This window comes from Chiroxiphia lanceolata, chromosome 1 (assembly GCF_009829145.1).
Source record: "Chiroxiphia lanceolata isolate bChiLan1 chromosome 1, bChiLan1.pri, whole genome shotgun sequence".
NCBI classification, from domain to species: Eukaryota; Metazoa; Chordata; class Aves; order Passeriformes; family Pipridae; genus Chiroxiphia; species Chiroxiphia lanceolata.
The window spans coordinates 54,884,546-54,902,843 of NC_045637.1; the positions used below are offsets into that span (position 1 = coordinate 54,884,546).

The window sequence follows — 18,298 nt, forward strand, 5'->3', positions numbered from 1 at the left end:
AAAGGGCAAACTCTGCTTGTAATGACTTAAGTGGCGCTTTTTGACTTGTGCTGTTTAGAGTGTAGTGCAGAATGATAGGACTACATAGAGCACTAAGGTGCTGATAATCATAATTTAGTGCAAAACTTCAGAACAACATTATTTCATGATGACTTTTAAATATGATTGCCTGACAATGTGTGAAAGTCATTGTATATATTGTTATCAAAATGAGGTATTAAACATAGCTGAACTTACCTGCATGACTTTAAATAAAAAGCTCATGGCATAGTTGCATTTCTGACCTTAATAGGAAACTGGTTTATCTTAGATATCTTAGAATATGCTTGTTCCTGATTTTTGTATAAACTCTTTTGTGTAAGGCAATTCTCACTATCCTGGACTCTTTTGTATGAGGCAGTGTTCACTATCATGGAATTCTCCAAAGGCAAAAGTATTTAGGGAAAAGTTTTGATCTATAGATCAACAGAAAACCCATTTAGAAGCCCAATGCAACTACATAGGTAGTGTTGGAAACCTTTTCTATTTAGATTCTGGATGTTGGTATGTGAGCGAAATGATTTGTTGTTGATTTTATTAGTCAGCAGGCATGGCATTTTGTTCTTTAAAATAGTGGTCTAGCTGGTTGTTTATTGGTGGGAGGTTCTCTGAAATCTGCCTAATTATTTAAAAGAGATGTGTATTTCTTGTGATGACTGAGTGCTCTAAGGCAGTTAAACCCCATTCTGTAATTGTGCTCTAGAATAAGAACGTGATTTGGGACTTAGGGACAGCAATATGAAATGAGTACTCTGCCTATTGTGCCAACTTGTGCCTCAAGTTTTTCACTCCAGTATTATATATAGTCAGCAGCCTGGTAAGTAGCTTAGAACTGAGAGTTAGTAATGCTGAGATATTCTTTCCCCTTCCATGGCTCTGACCCTATCTGAGTGCCAGATTTCCTCTTGCTGACCTGCAGCTTCCCATTTTTATGGGACTGTTTATATCCTTGTGCCTCCCAGTCTTTTCTATCCTGTTGGCAGTCATGCTTCTTGGCTCCGTGTTCCTACTGTTGACTGGCACCTGCTGCCACTCTGACATCGACTAGTGAATTTTTCCTCTTAAAAGGTTTTCACTTGTAACCAAAATAGCATTCTGTGCTTCCTGTGGTGATTGAAACATCACTCAAATGCCTGATGTACTTATCAGAAATTTAGGTAGGTATGACTGACAGCAGAGAACAAGTGTCATGGAAAGACAAACACATGGTAACCATTATTTCAGTGTTTTCCTTTACTCTGCAGCAACAGAGTAGGTATTTCTTTAACCATTTTAAGATTGTGAAAAGGCTTCAAATGAATGCTCACAGATTTGAGTTTGGTGTAGTCAAGAAATGATTGAGTGAAAATTATGCTAGATTCTTACCAATCTTATCAAACTTTTCAAACTGTTGTCTCTAGTACTTTTTGAAATTTAATGACTCCTATTTCTTTCTGTCTTTAACAGAGCTGTGAGGTATAAACCTGAGCTAGAAAAACACATAATTCCAGAAAACAGCTTATTAAGAAACATTGTATTTGATGAAGAATTTAAAGGGGAGCAGCTTGTGACAGAAGGTAAGCCTGTAACTTCTTAAAAGAAAAGTCTAATATTTGTTTTTGGGTGGGAAATGTGCTTTTGGCTTGAGTCCTAGTTACTACTTCGCTATTTTTCTTTATAAACTTAGAAATAGAATTCTCAGTTTGGACAGATATATTGGGCAGAGTTTCGTTGTGTTTTCTCTCCCCTGTCCAGATGAAGTTTTAAGCCAGTGTTAGAGTCTAGGCATCCTTGTTTATCTCTTATTGCCTTACTGTGAGAGTTTTGCTAATGGTAGCTTAATTTTTTTGTCCTTCCTGTAGAAAACAAGGCCCTCTTCTTGAATCTTAGTGGAGTTTTTTTTTCTCTTTTTGAGGGCATACTTTCCTGACTTTGTGAAATACAGCTCTCATGTGTTCTTTCTTTACTCAGTCGACTGATTTGAGGTGAAGGCCATTGTTATAAAAAAAGCCAGGAAACAGACTTGTACAGCACTGCAGATACACCTTCAAGGCGAGGTGCTGGAGGAGTAGCTCTTAGTAAACTGGGTTATTTTTACTCATTTTAACAATAATACAAATTTCAAGCCCTTCCTTATCTTCTTGTCACCAGTGATGTCTGGTGTGAATAGTACAATCTTATTTTACACAGGTTATTTTTCACTGACTTTTCAGTGGGAATATCTGCAGAATTGTTTTTTGTTACGTATTATTATAAGTCTAGTATTTCGCAGGAACTAATAGTAGTACCTGGAATTAAGAAATAGGATTTTTTTCTCTTCTGTAAGGTGCTATCTTTTAGTTGAAAAGTAAGTTATTTTTTTCAAATCTAAATGCTTCTTTTTCTTTTTGCCCCTTTTAAACGAAAGATTGTTGAAGAGATGATGCTGATAAAAGCTTGAAGAATAGGATACCTTGGCTCTAAGGGTTACATTAATGTGAGGTTGGATCCCTAGTTTTGGTAGTGCCTTTTCTCTTTTGTGCTTTAATCCACAGAGGTATTTGAAAAAAAAAAAATGAAGAAATTGCACTCTAGTGTTAGTGTTCGAAATAGTGTGGTGTCAGATTTTCACTAGTCTGCTTGCTTGATCCATCAGTGTGGTGTGGTCTAGGGCCAGTGGCTGGAGGATCCTTGTTGTACCTGTATGTTCCCAGTCTTGAGTCTTCATCCTGACCAGCAGAGAGGGAAGCAGGATGAGGCTGTTGGTGCTGTTTATGTTTGCTGAGTGTCTCTGTGTTGGTCTCTGTTGACTGGCTCTGGCTCTTGAGTTGCTTACTGGGAACACATGCTCAGCTTTGCTACTGGTTGGACCTGTGGCACATCTGCGAGGCTGCCAGACCCAGTTACTCCCTAACACTAATGTGGTTTGCTGCACTAATCAAACACCCTTTGCATTCCGATCTAATATGTTTCTAGTTATTAAAGTATGCTTCGATGACTAACTGAACAGAGGCAGTGGTTGTTGCTATTTAACATCTCACAACTTTTTATTCTAAAGCTGAAACGTTTCGTGACTTCAGTAGTTAGGTTGTCAAAATGAATTTAGTTTTCAAAGCGTGTTAACATCTTGTCTGCAAATGGACGTATCGTTAAAGAGGAGGGAAAGAATTCTTATCAAGTAGTATTTGCAAGATCCTCTTGCCCATTTCTAGGTATCATATGATGTACTTTGCTATATTTTATAGTGCTTAAGCTTTTGTACAGAATCATTTTTGTGTGTTGTGATTGTGAGGGTGGCACCATCATGCTGTTTGTATGCTGTGATTTGGGTCTGACACTTTGGGTCTGGAATTGTGTGCAGTGTGACCTTGGCATTTTAGCTTAATGATACCATGAATTAGCCATTTTGATATTTTAAGTTGGAGAAAATGAGATAGGCTCTAAATGTTAAATAGTTTAATGGGTTATTTGAAATTTGGGATTTCTTGAACTCAATGGAATTCCATTGGAGGGTGGGAAGGGGAATAAAAGACACTTTAGAGTAGAAATAATGGTCATCCTAAAGAAACAATATACTTTCAGTCCGAATTTTCATATATATGACAGAATAAATAAACTATTTCTTCCAAAAAACACATTCTACTAGACACCGTTTTGCAAGACAGCTTTGTTAACATTTAAATTCTAACTAAAAGCACTAGTCTACAAGAGATGTTGATCTGTCTTGTCTGTAGGTCAGTTGTAGTAGCTATATACAGTATTAATTGTCCCTTGTATCTACTAAGTAGCAAAGGAAATACCAGTTGAGACAAATGTATCCTTTGAGAAATGGTCACTTCATTCTGCTTGTTCAGCATTAAATGGCTCAAAGCAAAGGAGAAAACTTGACTATTGAACATTTTAATGAAACTTTTGGTTATTTTTACATCATGCTCTTATGTTCCTGACCTTTTGGTGTTAGATTGAATAGACTGAATAATTCTCTAAAGCTGAATCTCTTTCTGTGAAGCCTTAGGAATGTATTGGTCTTATTGTGAGGGTAAAAGATAAAACCTAACTTTAATAATTAGTATATACCATTTGTATACAGGTGGAAAAGATCTATCTTATAATAAAAAAGTTAAAATTGGCACATATTTGGATTTAAGTATTAAATTTGATGTTAATATTGAGTTATGCCTGATAACTGATCTTGCAGGAAGTAATTTTTGAATGATCTAGGATATCTTAGCTGACAGATTATTAACTAGGTCTTTGTCCTAAATATCTCTTGTGTAATTTCTGGGTATTATAGATTTGTTCTTATTAGATTTGCTCTATTACTCTCATTTTTAGTATGTGATATCCCACGGGAGACAAATGATATCTGTCTTTTCTATGCAAATATGCAAAAGGTTATCCTTTCTGTGGTTGGATATTCCACTTATGATCAGCACTCTCCTGGACGTCATTTGGAATTGGACAGGTAACCACAGTTAGTAACTGTATGTATGTAACTTCTTCTGGCGAGAGTGGTTAAACACTGGATCTGGTTGCCCAGACAGGCTGAAAAGTTTTCATCTGTGAAGTAATTAAAAAGCTGACTGATCAATGTTCTGCTGTAGCTGACTCTCCTTTGGGCAGTGATGTCGGGATTAGGTGATCTCCAGAGGTTCCTCCTGACCTCCAGCATGTGTTGCACAGCACTCTGTGAAACACAACTTGCATTGACTTATTCCCTGTGGTACTTGTTTCCTCTATACCTGTTTTATTCAAATTATTTTACATTATTGTCTCCTGAAGATAACTGTTTATTTTAATACCTTCCATTCTAAATGGGACCTTCCAGTTCCAAACATTCTGTGAAAAAGCTGTGTCATTATATAACTGCTGAATTATTTTTTACTTAATAATGGAGAATTGAATTACATTGAAGGCCGTGTAAAGAACATTGTCCTTCATAAATAATAAAAATTTTAAGAAATACTAAGAGTAGACTATTATAATGACTCATAAGTTATTTTTATTACCGTTTTTAATACAATCTTATTTTCAGGTTTGAGAACGTTGTCAGACATACCAATGCAACTCTGGATGTTCTTCCTGTTAAAGGACCTCAGGGTCCTTCAGTATCTGTAAAAACTAATGATCTGGTTCGGAATAAATCAGACACTCAACAGACTTGGGCTGTTAAACCTGACTGTTTGACTTTGACTTGTCCTTCTATTGGTAAGTATTTTTTAAAGAATAGAATAGAATTGCCACTGTGGTATTCAGATAACTGTACTGCATACTGTGTTTGGAAACGTGACCTGGCCAGTAATCTTCTGCAGTAGTTAATATCTAAACAGTAAGCTTGGTTTGAACACAATTTTGATTCAATTGTCAGAGGTTGTGTGCTCCGTGTGTGTATACATATAGTAGGCACTGCATACCTATGAAGATTTTTAAAGCATTGCGAAGGTAAAATTAGGGCAGAAAATATTTTAATTGGTACATCTCTCTATATTGGGCATTTTTCTGAATTTTTGTACTACTTTTTTTGTTTTGGTTTTTTTTTTTTTTTGGTTTTTGGGTTTTTTTTGTATTACAGGTGGAACAGCAGATACTAGACATGTGCAAGTTGTCAACAATTCCAACAGAACGTTGACATTTGAGCTTTCCTGGCCAGCTCACTGCCTTACTATAACCCCACAACATGGAGTTGTTGAGCCAGAGTAAGTTTCTTTCTATATGTTCCTTTACGTGTGAAAGTGTGAGGAGGTTTTGGAGGAATTTATTTTTAGTTAGTTTAGGAATATAGTTAATTTAGGAATTTTAGTTATTTTTTTAGGAATTTACTGTAGTTTGCTTAGACTATGCCCTGAAACTAACTATTTTAGTGCAAGGTTAATCTTTTTATCAACTAACACACAAATCTAGCTTTTATATTTTAGGACCTTACCCTTTTATGGTTCTGTATATAGACAGTGTTCTTCTGTCTCCCACCTGGATGCCAGGAATTTTCTATGCCTGAAAGTGCTATTATTATTATTATTATTGCATAACTTTTCAGGAACTGGGTGTTCATTGAAGCTGAAGATTTTAAGATCTCCTTTTGCAATAGTTTTTTGTTTAAAAGTTGCCTGGGTGTTTAAAAACAAGAAAGACTTCCTCCCTTCCCACAACAAACAACCCCCAAAATAGCAGTTTTTATAAAATGCTGATATTCCTCAAAACTTGATTGTGGGATATTTTTTTTTTTTTTTTATTTTGGCAAAACTGGGTTTTGCCATTCAACCTTTGGCTTCTCAATGAAATAATGAAAAGTATGAAAATAATGACAAGCCAGTGTCTGCTTGCCCATGTCTTAATTAGCAGTATTTTGGCACGGTAGTCATAATATCAGTGCATATGTGTATGAGACTTTTCACAGATGCCAGCAAAGACTTTCACAATTAACACTTGGAAGTTCTGCCCACCTCTCCCTTCTAAATTTATGGTGATTTTTAAGGTCAGTTCAGAAAAAGTTTTAAGACCTTGTTATTAGACTCATCTTCAAAAAAAAAAAAAGTCTCCCACAGTAACAATAGGTTTTACTTTCAGAGTTGTATTTAAGTAGTTGCTTTTAATTTGAAGACATTTGCCCAAACATACTTCTCTTCAGTCCTGCCTCACTGACAATATTTAAACACTTAATGTCATATTCAGATAGATGTAAATTGCTGGGAGACTTTCATCATTAGTGAGAAAAAAATAAATAGGGCTCCATGGAAGGACTAGGATATCTACCTCATTGCAGATTCAATCAGTGCCAAGAACAAACGGTCTTAAAGATGTAACAATGAACAACTACCCAGTAGCTGTGAAAGTAAGGATGTTTTGAGTGTCTCATACCCTACATTCAGGACTATCTGTGGAATGATTTCTTAAAAAGAGGGTATTAAAGGGCCTTATGCAAGCAGTTTTCTTGCAATGCAGATTTTTAAAATGTGTTCTCTTCATTGGAAAAGAGTGGGCTGAATTCTCACTTGTTGGGTCCAAGAAACTAGTTTGGATCAAGAACAGAGGTCCACAAGTAGGAAACAGATCCGTGGGAACAGCTGACTTAAGCACAGCAAGCTGCATTTGCCCAGTTTTCTGTTTTTCATGACCATCTCCCTGCAGTGCCAAGAGCAGTCAGCCAGCCAGGATCTTTTATACTATGCACTGCAATGGCTGGAGCCGACGGAATTCTTGAACTGAGTTAGGCCATGAAAGGAGAAGGTCTGATTTCTCAGTGAGGGTGAAAGAAGGTCCTAGGGATCAAGGACTGACTCTGTCATGCTAGAGCGAACAGATCACACTCTGTTTCACCTTGACTAAACCCCTTAAGTTCTGTGGAATGAGCTAAAGGAGATCTCTAACCTGCCTGAATGTGGAATATCGAAAACCTGGGTCCCTACTGAATTTGGTACCATTCCAAGAGATTTCTTCTGAAAATGAGCTGAAGCTAACCTCTGATAATGTTGTTGTGCCTCAGTGTTGAGAGTATTGGTAAGTGCTGGGAAAGGAATTGCACTTTTGGAGTGGGAACTGTTGAAATCTCCGAAGGCTGCAAGAGCCACCTTTGGAAAATGTTTCTTCCCTAGGCTCCTTTCCTTTCCATAGCAATAGAAGTTCTCAAAGGTTATGTCTTTAGGTTGACTGTGACTCTCCTGAGAGACACGTGGTTTGTGAACCCATGCAAGTTGGATTTCTGTGAGTAGTTTGCAGTAAATGTCCAAGACAAGCTGGTTAGGAGCAAAGGCAGGGGAATGGTTTCTGGTAACAGATACTGTGTGTACTTAAGAAAGCATATTCTTGTGAACATGGTTGTACATGAGAGAGAACCATAAGTGTGACTGAAAAGATTCTGAAAACTGCTAAAATTCAAAAAGAGTCTCAAAATTCTTTAAGGAAATACCAGTATCCAGATTTGATATTTAAGACCGTTAACATCTGTTAGTTGAAATTTGTAGAGATGGTCATATTGTGACGGTGATTACGGAACTCATCTTGTTCCTATGCTAAATTTTTCAAATGTGAAGTGCTGTGCTAATGGCATATTAAGCTAATTCTTCAGGTGTAGCTTGAGTGTTTTTGTGCACATACAACTAATGACCTTTACTTCAATGATTTTGTACTTATTTTTCAAATACTTCATTACTTAACTATCTCCCCTTTATTTAAATGAATCTAGTACAGAGTATGGAACACTGTATACCAAAATTTGTTCTCACTGATTCAATGACTGCCTGACTTCATTACTACTGCTACTTGATTTTTGGCTCTTCTGTGTCTTCTACTCTAGATAACTACAGGAAGCATCGATAAAATTGAAAGGCTTTTTTTTCCAGGATCAGTTCTGTAAGGGAGGAAGGAAAGCAATCTGCTTCTCTAAAACTAGAGTTAGTTTAAAAAATTCTTGAAATGCAATTTCTGCAGTATACTTTGTTTGAACGCCAACATTCCCTGGTTGACTAGTATTGAAGCTTTTTTTCCTGAAGCATATAGTTACATATCTACTTTACGTGGCCTGTCTGGTTGTATATGTTTAACAATAGATAAGATTTATTTTTTCCCCTTTGACCCTTATAAAACCATCAATGACAGGTTTATTAAATGTGTTAGCATTAAGTTTCTGGCTACTAAAGCTTAATAATATATTGGATATCTGAATACCTTAAATTTAACTACCTCTAGAGCATCTTCACTTATCTGCTATCCTAGAAGTGCATCCTTTTTTGATGGGTAGTGAGATCTGTTGTAGATACTCATTCTAATATGAGGAACATGAGGATCATGCTAGCTGGCTTTGGTTTTTTTCTTCATTAGGAGCAGTGCACTAATTCTGGTGAGTCCTAATCCTGCACTTGCCACAAAGCCTTCATTAGTTCCTTGGAGTGGCCTAGTCTATATCCATAGTGGTAATGGACTAAAGGTACGTGGTTTACTTGAGACTTGACATTGTAACTGTTTATTTTACTTTGCCAGATAAGGTCTAATAATGTTGCTAAAACCTTTTGGGTATGAGTCAACTTCCATTATTCATTCCAATTTGTAAAGTTCTCTTTAAAAAAAAAAAAAAGAAGAATAGAAGTAGAGATGCTGTTTTGCAAAATGAGACTCTTAGTTCATTCATCTCTGAAGAAAAACTTTGTGAATGCTTCAGCTGAATTGCCAACAAAATTGCATCTCTACACCCACCACTGCCTTAGGCATCATTTTCTAAAACACTAAGTGTATGTATGTACACATGCACATAAAAGTAGTCTATGTCATGTTTTAAAATAAAAGAAGCTAAAAGAGGTTATTGGACAAGTCACCATAGCTTCTTTGGACCTCCCATAAGGTAAACTTAACCTTCTGGACAACAAGTCTGTGATAAAGAGTGTCTAGAACAGGTTCTTGCTCTTCATGGATTTTAATCCAAGACTTTTCCCTGATTGAATTAAGGCATGTAAATAAAATTTAAGAAAGCCAACAGTTTCTTCTTTCATCAGTATAAAAGCAGAAGGACTCCTTGGTTATCTCTCCCAAAGAAAGAGACCTCTTTTTTTTATTTTTACAGCCCGTATGTATTTTGGGTTAATTGTAACAAAGCATAGAGAGAGAAATAAGACACTGGAAGGATAAAACACTGTATCTGCTTTCCTTCTTCATGAAGGGAAGTGAGCAGTTGGAAGCTACCTTAAAAAAACCCAAACAAACAGGGAAGTTGTTGAGAATGAAATGATGATGATGCACATATTTAACTACGTTATGCTCTACAATATGAGAAAAGGATTGAAGAAATCTAATAGGACAAGTATAGAGAATATAGCAAAACCAATCAAATTATAAGAGATCTGGTAGTTGATAATGCTTTTGCCATTTATTTGCTACCTGTCCGAATCAGCAAAAAGTATACTAAGGTTTTACTAGCATTAACTGAAACTTTTTAAAGTGCTAATTATGTAGCAGAAATGAATATAAAGCTCATTCTGAATGAGGCAGCCCTGTTTCCATTCTCTGCAAGCAGAGAATGTTGCAGGAGTTGTCAGTTAAACTAGTTAAAATTATTATTCCTGTTGAATTAAAATGTGTAGATAGCAAGTTTTCAGTAAGTGTTCCTTTTCTCGAGTTAAACTTGTCTTAGAATCTTTAAGCTTTTGAGGCTGGAGAAGACCTGATTTAACATATGAGACCTTTCTTCTGTTGGAATGTAAAGCTGAGCATGAGCTCTTACAGCTCAGGGAAATAGAGCTAAATGTTTTGATTTGTTAATATATCAATATTCACTGTTTAAAACTTTGTTTTTCTCCAAATTGTGCAAAAGTTTGTTAAAGTGCATATTCAAGAGGCAACCACACACAGAGTGTCTGGAGCAGACTTTCCATGTAGAAGATGTGATATATTTACTCCACAGTCAGAAAATCCTGGTAGTCATGTGGAAAAGCCTCTCTCCAGACTCCCTCTAACAAAAATGGAGATAAAGAACAGAAACATTGTTTTTCCTAAAACAAGACCTGGCCAAAGCTCAGGTAATAGTGCTTACTTATTAAGTACAACATCTGTAATATCATGTGTTCAGAGATTTTGTTTACTGTACTACATGTTTGGAAACTTGAGTGCCTTGACTTTGATTTTGTTCCTTTAGTCTGATAAGTGTGAATGTCTAGTTCCCCCCTTCTTGTCTTTAGTTTCAAATGCTGGGTTTTTTCGTTGTTTTTTTTTTTTTTCTTATTTGTTTTTTCTCCTTATACAGTATAGTCACACCTTTTTCCCACAGAAAAATTTGCATACAGACAGGTAAGTTGCCAGTTTTTTTAGTGATGAGTACAGCTCTACTGTGCCTGGGCAAAGAGAGCGTTCTAAAGTTACTGCGTCTAGTTGAAGCTCTTTTGGCTCAATGCACTTTAGGAGTAGATCCATTCTCATCTGTGTTTATGTCCCTAAGATGTAAGATAAATCTATCTGTGTTTAGCAGAGAAATAAATGTTCTTCCTTAAAACAGGGGGAATATCAGCTATGAGGCTGTTTGTCGTTGTCTTGGTACACAGTGATCGAGGAGGACACTGTTGATAATGGAGTCTGAAATGCTCAGTCTGTACTTTTAATTCCAGTAATGCCTAAAATTCTCAAAGTAACTCTATGAAAGTGTCATTCTGTTATCTAGATACCAGATTTTTTTGTAGCACTTACTTCTCTAGGTAAGGAGGGATTTCTTAATGACTCATTGACATTACATTTTATCCAACAGACTTAAGATCTTTCAAAGCTTAATTTATCAATTATATCTGGAGGTTTTTTGCTAAAATTATGGAATAGGGCTGTAATATAATACTTCTCTCCTTTTTTAATAAGTGTCCTATATATTGTATATGTGCAGCTAAACTTCTGAAAGTGCTGCTCTAGACTGAGATGATCTTGTCCTGTTAATTCTTGCTAAGTAACAAATCCATACTAGGATGAGAATGGATTTTTTGATGCAATTTTATTTGGTCCCAAACTGGAATACTCTGAGGTTTTTGTTTCTGAATGATCAAATAATATCTTGGGGGGGGGGGGGAAGTTGGGTATCTTTTAGCTCTTTGTGGTGTGTGGTGTGGTGGTTTTGGTTTCTTTTTGTATACTGGTGTGTGAAGGTATCTGTCAAAAACCTGAATGCAATCAAGTGAGACTGTTGGAGGTGACTTAGATCTCTGCTATTTGTCATGTTCTGGGTTTATAAGAACCTAACTTCTAACTATCAGCAATGCAATGACATACCATTCTTTGATATGCTTCAGGTTCTTTTAGAGGATTATGTATTATTGTTGGAGGGTTATCGAGGGTGAGATTGAGGCTTCACCGTGTATCTTGTAAGCATCATCAATAAGATTCTTCCCTAGAAAACTTCCAAATTTCTTCTGCATAAGCTTTCAGGAATTTTATGACAGCATGCTTTGTTTGAGTCTGCTCTTGGAGTTGTTACCATGCAAACTGTTTGCATTAAACTTGTTTGTCTAGAAACATAGTTTCTGCTTAAACTCTTTCTCCTAGAGATACTTGAACAAAGAGATTTAGTATACTAATCTGTTACTTCTCTTTCAGAGAGCTACTTGGAAATGGAGAATAAAGGGGATGAAAACGTGAAGTGGAATTTGTCATCTTTTGCACCACCTTATGTTAAAGTGAGTGAATGCTTGCATTGGGAGTTTTATGCAAATCTCTGGGCGTTCTTTAACTCCTCTCTTCTTGCTTTCTCTCAAGAAAGAGTATATATTTGAGCGTGACCTCAATTACAAAATTTTTTTCTCTCGGCAAAGTGTTTTCCTCCTTTTTCATCTCTAATGTGGTTCCTTGACTGTGAATCAGTCAGTGGTCTGTGAGACAGTTTCTGGTTCATTTACTGGCTTACAGAGTTTGCTTGTGCTCATACGGTATCACCATCCAGATTGCATTAAGTAAGCAAGCACACATGAAAGACAGGTGTCTCTTTTTGGATCCAGAATGCTAGACTTGCCTTCTTTTGAGACCTGTGCTGCTGAAAGTGTGCTGTATGTTGTATCTCTGCAGGTAATTTGAGTTACATCAAGGATATTTTAATTACAGTGCTGTTGCCTGTGCAATTACTGTAGCTGTACTATTGATATTTGTAAAAGCTTCCCTACTTTTTTGGTAGTCTGAAATGCAGTGATGATAATTTTATGCTAGAATTGTTGTGGTCCATTCTCATGAAATTATGAAAAATGGTTATGTAGCACTCTTAGCATTACCCGATAAGATGGAGTATGTCATGTTCCAGGCACTGCACCACTTTGAACTGTGTCAGTAGTCATGGTGACTGCACAGACGTAGTAGTTTCAGTCTTTATTAATTTGCTTTTAGGGAGTCAATATTACTTGTTTACTTGAAAGCAGCTTGATTGAGTGTATTTTCCTCAGCCCTTTGCAAGGGTGTGTGTGGGTGTATTGTGGTTTTTTGTGTTTTTTTTTTTTCTTTGCCTTCTGAATCTGACTCATACCTTTATTTACAGGATGTGGATGGAAGTGGTAGTGTTTTTAGGGTTACTTACTCTGCTTTCAACTGTTCCCGTGTTTCTGGTACTCTTGAAGCTCACGGACAAGAGAAGGTAAACTGACGTATAAATACTGTATCTCAATTGTAAAATAGGATCTTAAATGAGAAATAAATTTTATCTGATAACAGTTAAATGTTGCACTTTCAGTATTGGGTTCTGGAGTCTGTATCAAGTAGTCAGTATCTGCTTATCTCAGCTGTTATAATGTCAGCTGAGTTGATTCTAAGAATTCATGCAGTCAAAGTAGTTTGATTTCAGCTTGGTGGTGTGTTTGTGTTACTGTTGGGGGTTTTTTAAGGCCAAATTATTTTAGAACAGAAAATTGTTTTAAATGTTTTGTAAAAGTCCAGCAGAAAATCTCAGATAATGCTGGGTTCTTATGAAACTGACGTGAGAACTGGTTTCCCTTCCTTAGAAACATTCCTGTCATACTTTTTTAAGAACAGTTGTCTGTTCCTAAAGTTGGATTTCATTTGACTTACAGTTGTATCTCCTGGCCAGTAGAGGGTTTCATAACCACAATTATAAAGCACATCCAAGGACATACTGAATGGGTTTGTAAGGGGCTTCCCTTTCTCACCTTCTCCTGTGTAGTTTTATCTCTTCCTCTTCATAAACACCTATCCTGTAATTGTCATGGACTATTATGACATTATTTCTATGATGATGCAATTCATAATCTATTTAGAAGAGTGAAAAACTTACTCCTGTCCAGTTTCATAGTAATTCCATAGTATTGCAAACCATTATTTGAATTTAAACAGTTGTGCTTGCCTTAGCAATCCTAGTTCAGGCCTATTTGAATAACGTTTACGTTATTGGCATGTCAGGCTCTTGGCTGGAGCTGATAAGGTACAGTGCTATCATGATGTGCTGTTTTTTGCAGTGGATATGATATTTGGCTAATTAGATATAGTTGTAGTGATCTCTTCTAATCTGCTGCTCTCCTTCTCTTTCTTCCCTCAACCTCAACTTTAAAAACAATGCAAGTTTATTCTTGAATTAACCTGGTACAGCGCGTTATGGAGACAAACCCTTGTTACATAGGTGACCTTTAAGAATGATCAAATTCATAGTTTGCAAGATGGTTTAAATGTCAGGCCTTCTAGTGAATTGTAGCACAATGTACTTACAGACTTGGCACCGGAGGAGTAGATTTGTTCACAGCTTAGTTGACAGATGAAGGAAGGTATCGCTGTTTTTCAGCTGCACGTATTTCCCCTCCTGGTCCCCTTTTCCTCAATTTTACTAATAGAAGTAATTGTGCAAGCACTTGCTGACTTTGCTTAAAGCAGATAGCTGAACTCAAATTTTGTTTGAAATTGCTTGCACAACCTGTTTCATTCAATATTTTCTCTTGTAGGCAAAGGAGGACTAGTTTGTTTAGTTGTATTGTTTTCTGCAAGATCACCTGTGTGTGGCATGTATGTTCTGTAGTGTGTAAATTTTCTGCTGGCTGAACCATAACTTTTTGCAGGTAAAATTGTAAAGATGTCGGGATATTTTAATAATCTTCTGCAAAATTTTTCTCTTTTTTTTTGTAGGTTGCTGTAATCTTTTTACCTAGAGATAAAGGGGATTACTCCCAGTTCTGGGACCTTGAGTGTCACCCAGTTGAAAAGCCTAGTTGGAAACATAAATTAAAATTTCAACTTTCTGGGACAGTGAGTATATAAAATGCTATAAATGCTGTCTTGAGCAGAAATTTTTGATAACATCTTGATTTTACTATACAGTACTCTTATACTCTGGTATATTTTGAAAAATCCCAACCTTGCTAATATTTTTGTTGGGCTAAATTGTGTTGTTTTTCTTATGTTATAAAAATACATTCTCTCTCTTGCTTATGTGATATGCTTATGGCATTATCTTTTGCCATGTAAGATGTAAAACTTTATTTTTCTCAGAGTAAGTAGAGAGAAAAACTTACCTTCGGGAGGAGTTGTTTCTGTAGGTAAAGATTTTTTTGTATAAGACACTAAGTGGTTTGGTTTTATCTTTGTAAATAAATAGCAAAGTAACTGCCCTTTGCTATATTATGTAAATGCAATTTTGGAATTTTCTAATATCCAAATTGGAGGTATCCACATGTCTCTAAATGAACCTGTTTCAGTATTTTATCAGAGTAACAGTGTGGGTGGGGGTGATGCTGAGATTTGTGTATGGAGGCAATTGGGTTTGAGCTCTCCTCTGCTGCCCTTTTGTTCCTCAGCTCAAACTTTATAGTAAGGCTTGGAAGAAGAGTGTTAGGATTTAGAAGTGGTTTTCTGTGCTCTCTCTCCTTACTTTGCTTTTAATCCCTACCTCACCCTCCATACAAGAAAAATTTACATAGGACAGAGGATTTACCATAAGCAAGAATTAGTTCTAATGATTAGTTAAATAAGCTCAATGTGAAGAGCTTTGTACATTCAATATTGCATGATTGCTATATGTGCTTTGCTGTCCTTTCCAGAGGGTTTGACTTGAGTTTTCTCAGAAGCCCAGACAAAGATTTGGGATCTTTCTGTAGAGAACCAAGGCTGCTGCAGTAGTAGGAACCTTACTTACCCTTCTTGCTGGGATACCTTACATTTTATTTTGTAGGATCCTTGTTCTTTCCAAATTAATTTTGTTGAAAAGAGTGCTTGTAAAGAAAGATGGTTAAATAACTTTTGACTTTTGGCATAAAAGTCCTGTATAGTGTGTGGTTTGGGAGGCTTTTTTACTCAGCTTTCATCAAATTCTTTGAACATAATTTCTCTGAAAGTGAGGAAAACATCTAAGTCGCTTGTCTGTTTAAAGTTAGTTGAAATAGAGAGAAGATTAATTCTTCAACAGAACTCTAGAGTTTTAAAGAATTCTCTTCTTAAAACGTGACTAATTGTCAGAGCTTTATAAATCTTTGAGCAGCATAACTTGATATTAATGTTTTTGAACTACTGTGTCAGATTTTTCTTGATTTTTTTTTTTTTTTTCCCCCCCAAAGCTGTTAACAATTAGATCTTTCTAGCATCTCTGCACATGGGAAAAATTTTGTAGAAAATACTTGAAATGCATGTCACTATCATTTTCAGAAAGACTTGAAAAGGAAGAACTTTATTTATCAACTACAGTAAGGAACTGTACATCTGTTTGGGAGAAGGATCTACACAGAACCTTTACTCAGATTGTTGCAGCTTTTAGTTGAGAAGACAAGTCAATTATAATCTGTTATGTCCTAGGAATCAAGGGTTTAGACAGTGTTACTACAACTTTGGAAGGGACTTGAAATCTGGTGGTTTTGCTGAGGCAGAGGGCTACAGCTGTGGTTAATGTGACTTTTGATAGAATCAGGTAGGAAGAGTTGACTGACTGTCTTTCAGAGTGGCATTTATTTATAGCACCACTTCAGAAGAAATGAAAACTTTGGAAGAGCTCAGGAAGGAACTAAAAGAACAAGGTTAAGTTAGGAAAATCAGTGGCACATACCACTTTTATTTTTTTCCTGAAAAATTAACTAACTGTACCTTTGATTATGCGCTCTGCATGTGTTTGCGGTTCTCACTACTGGAAACTGTAATCAGGAGCTCAGATCATCATATCTCCAAAGCTGGTCCCAGAGAAAAAGAAATGAGGGATTCTATATGTGCTTTGCAGCCCCAACCTCTCAATACTAGTCATTCAAACTTTGTTTTTTCTTTTCCTGAGAAACATTAGTTGGGCTGCTGTTGGGGGTTGTTCTAAGATCATTGAGCTAAGAGTGACTGTTGCCATTGTGCACAGAAATCTTGGACTGGTATTTTGGTCTAATTATTGGTCCCTTCTGGGTGAAGTAGCAAGCACCTGCCACAAGGCTGGGACAGCACTGAAGTCCTGTCTGCTCTTTTAGCAAGTAGAAAGTTGAACTTCATAAAGAACCCCTGCTATTGTTTGAAGATACCGCAGATGTTAAGTGCGTGCCATTTTTTAATTTACATGGTTTATATACTTTAAAAAGTTATGCAGTTACATAGCTCATGTATCGTTTTGCAGCAAACTGAGATGCTTTTATGCTTAACATAAAACTTACTGCTAACGAAGAGTTCTTGATTTGATTACTATTATGAGCAGCACAAAGCTTGATCACCTTTGGGTATTCCCCTCCCGTGAGGGGAGGGGAAAAAATCTTTTTAAACTCTGTGAGCAAAATAATTCCAATTTTCAAGCTATACAAATTTTTGTGCTTCTGAGGTGGATTTGGGGCAGCAGAACTCAATTGTAACCATTTGGAATGGTTACTGCTCCCATTTGAAACAGGAGAATTCAGTACAGGCTATGGTAAAGCACACAATACTTCAAGATGCCCTTAAAAAGACTAGGGTAACTTCTGATAATTTTCCGTAATGTACCTTATTCTCATGCAGTCAACTTACCTTCTGATAAATCAGAACTTGAATGATAACAGAGGCATGGTACCCATAGTTTTTCACTACATGGAATATTAAAAGCTCTGGAAACAAGACACGTGCAAGTCCTTTCTTGTCTTTATATATTGGGGTCTACTGGGGTTCATGGGTTATTTGCAACTGAAAAATATTCTTTAAGAATTTTTTTTTGGCTGCTGCTATTTCTGACAGACTGATTAGCAGCTCTTTCAATAGAAGAAATGAATGCCTAAAAGACAAGTTTGTCATAGCAGCTCTATTGAAGATGAATCTATTTTTTTCATCTTCCCTGCGTAAGGGAATCAACTGCTTGTCTAAAACGTCAGCACCATTTCAGAAATTGACATAATGTTGTACAACCGAAAGTGTAGGAGGTTCTTTCGGTTCTTTAACTTTGTTTAAGATGTTGTGACCCAAGGGACTCCAAGCAGTATCTGGCTAGATTCGTTAAGCAGTGCAGAATTTGAAATTGGTTATTTTGCTAAGTATTTCCTTAGGGTGATCTGATCTCCTTGTGTTAAAATACACTAAATAGGCATCCTGATGATGGTAAATATTTTGGCCTAATTTCTGAGTGTACGAATACTCTATAATGCATTATCTGATTCTGCCTCTCTGGAGAGGCCTTTCTTTGAGAAGGATGTATTGTTCATAATACAAAATTATTACAAAGCTTTTTTCTTGTTGTGAGAATTCAAATTATAATGCTGACTTATGCCTTCCTTCTTTTTGAGCAGTTGTTTAGCCAGCTTGGTTGTTCTTGAGACATATGGGCAGAATATCTGCAGAGGAATTGGGGTTTTTTTTGGCTTTTAGTAAAATCTTTGTTGCTAGCAGCCTTCTTGAGATTCCACCTGCACTGCTAGTTTGTTGTGAACTGTCTTGTAACAAA

At 36.4% G+C, this 18,298-nt stretch overlaps 1 protein-coding gene across 2 annotated transcripts in view; it reads left to right on the top strand.

The window, feature by feature from the left end:
* CEP192 (centrosomal protein 192) overlaps nt 1–18,298 on the top strand; it is a 60,944-nt gene that overhangs the window by 35,717 nt on the left and 6,929 nt on the right. For both annotated transcript variants that reach the window (XM_032701806.1, XM_032701815.1), the window contains exons 32-40: nt 1,486–1,595; nt 4,333–4,462; nt 5,033–5,205; nt 5,570–5,693; nt 8,812–8,917; nt 10,295–10,499; nt 12,052–12,131; nt 12,977–13,072; nt 14,566–14,685. In XM_032701806.1, coding sequence (XP_032557697.1) covers nt 1,486–1,595; nt 4,333–4,462; nt 5,033–5,205; nt 5,570–5,693; nt 8,812–8,917; nt 10,295–10,499; nt 12,052–12,131; nt 12,977–13,072; nt 14,566–14,685 — 1,144 coding nt within the window. The remainder of the gene's footprint in view (nt 1–1,485; nt 1,596–4,332; nt 4,463–5,032; nt 5,206–5,569; nt 5,694–8,811; nt 8,918–10,294; nt 10,500–12,051; nt 12,132–12,976; nt 13,073–14,565; nt 14,686–18,298) is intronic.